Source organism: Belonocnema kinseyi, chromosome 6, assembly GCF_010883055.1.
Source record: "Belonocnema kinseyi isolate 2016_QV_RU_SX_M_011 chromosome 6, B_treatae_v1, whole genome shotgun sequence".
Lineage (NCBI taxonomy): Eukaryota > Metazoa > Arthropoda > Insecta > Hymenoptera > Cynipidae > Belonocnema > Belonocnema kinseyi.
The window spans coordinates 38,625,200-38,626,199 of record NC_046662.1 but is presented as its reverse complement, the minus strand read 5'-3'; the positions used below and the strand labels follow the sequence as shown (position 1 = coordinate 38,626,199).

General features: G+C 33.5%; 1 protein-coding gene across 1 annotated transcript; it reads right to left on the bottom strand.

The window, feature by feature from the left end:
• Positions 1 to 306: 306 nt before the first annotated feature.
• Positions 307 to 654, bottom strand: LOC117175338 (fatty acid synthase-like). Its single transcript, XM_033365046.1, has one exon. The coding sequence runs from the start codon at positions 652 to 654 to the stop codon at positions 307 to 309; it is 348 nt and encodes a 115-aa protein (XP_033220937.1).
• Positions 655 to 1,000: the final 346 nt, after the last annotated feature.

Sequence of the window (1,000 nt, the reverse complement as noted above, 5' to 3'; positions counted from 1 at the left end):
AGGGATTCCATTAAAAGAACAGTTCAGAGTGACAAATTTTGTACATCATAATATGTAGGTAAAGTTTCCAGGAATTGTTTGTTAATGCAACATCATTATTGAACACCTAAAAACAAATGCTTAAAAAAGCAATTTTAGGTTGGGTAATGATGCCCATATATGGCTAGACAATGTCAAAAAAGACTGGTTAAAGTTATTGTCCGTAACTTATCTACTAACCTTCACAATTGCAACAACAGTATTTGCTGCAGCAAATGAGCCAACATTTGACTTCATAGATCCAATAAGAAGAGGCGTTTTACGACCTTAATTGTAAACTTTATCAATCGCTTTAACCTCTTCTGCATCAGTTTCTTTGATTCCCATTTTATCAGCTTCAACGAAAGATACATCTTTTCCGGAAATTCTTCTATCCTCAAGAGTCAGTTTCATGACCTCCATTTGAAATTCACAGGTTGCATGTAAGACAGAATTTCGATCATATGATGATACCATTATTGCGCGTGTGCCCTTTATCTCTACATAAATTCGTTTTGCATTACGAGCTCTTTGTAGATACAAAACAACAATAGCTTCACTTCGAGCATAACCACTTGCTGCATCGTTAAAAGACCTGGTTATCCCATCCGGTGATAAATGGTCTAAAAAAGACATCTCATAGATATATAATTACTGAAAGGAAGGAAAGTTAAAAATGTTGCTAACTGGTTATTAAATATCCACACTTGAGAGTTGTCTTTCACAGTCAATGCTAGTTGATCAATTCGATCCTAAAATTGGGAAAAATTGTATGCAACTATTTTTATACAGTTTAAAAACTTTTCCTATATAATTAGCAAGTTGAGTATTAGAATGATCCGATTCTCAAGATCAATTGCATGTCATGAATATTCACGAGTAACAACTGTCCATTGTCAATACTTGCACGCTACATTCAACGCATCCAGATAGTTATTTAAAAAATAAAAGTTTTCGAAGTTTTGGTTTATATTTTCCTCAA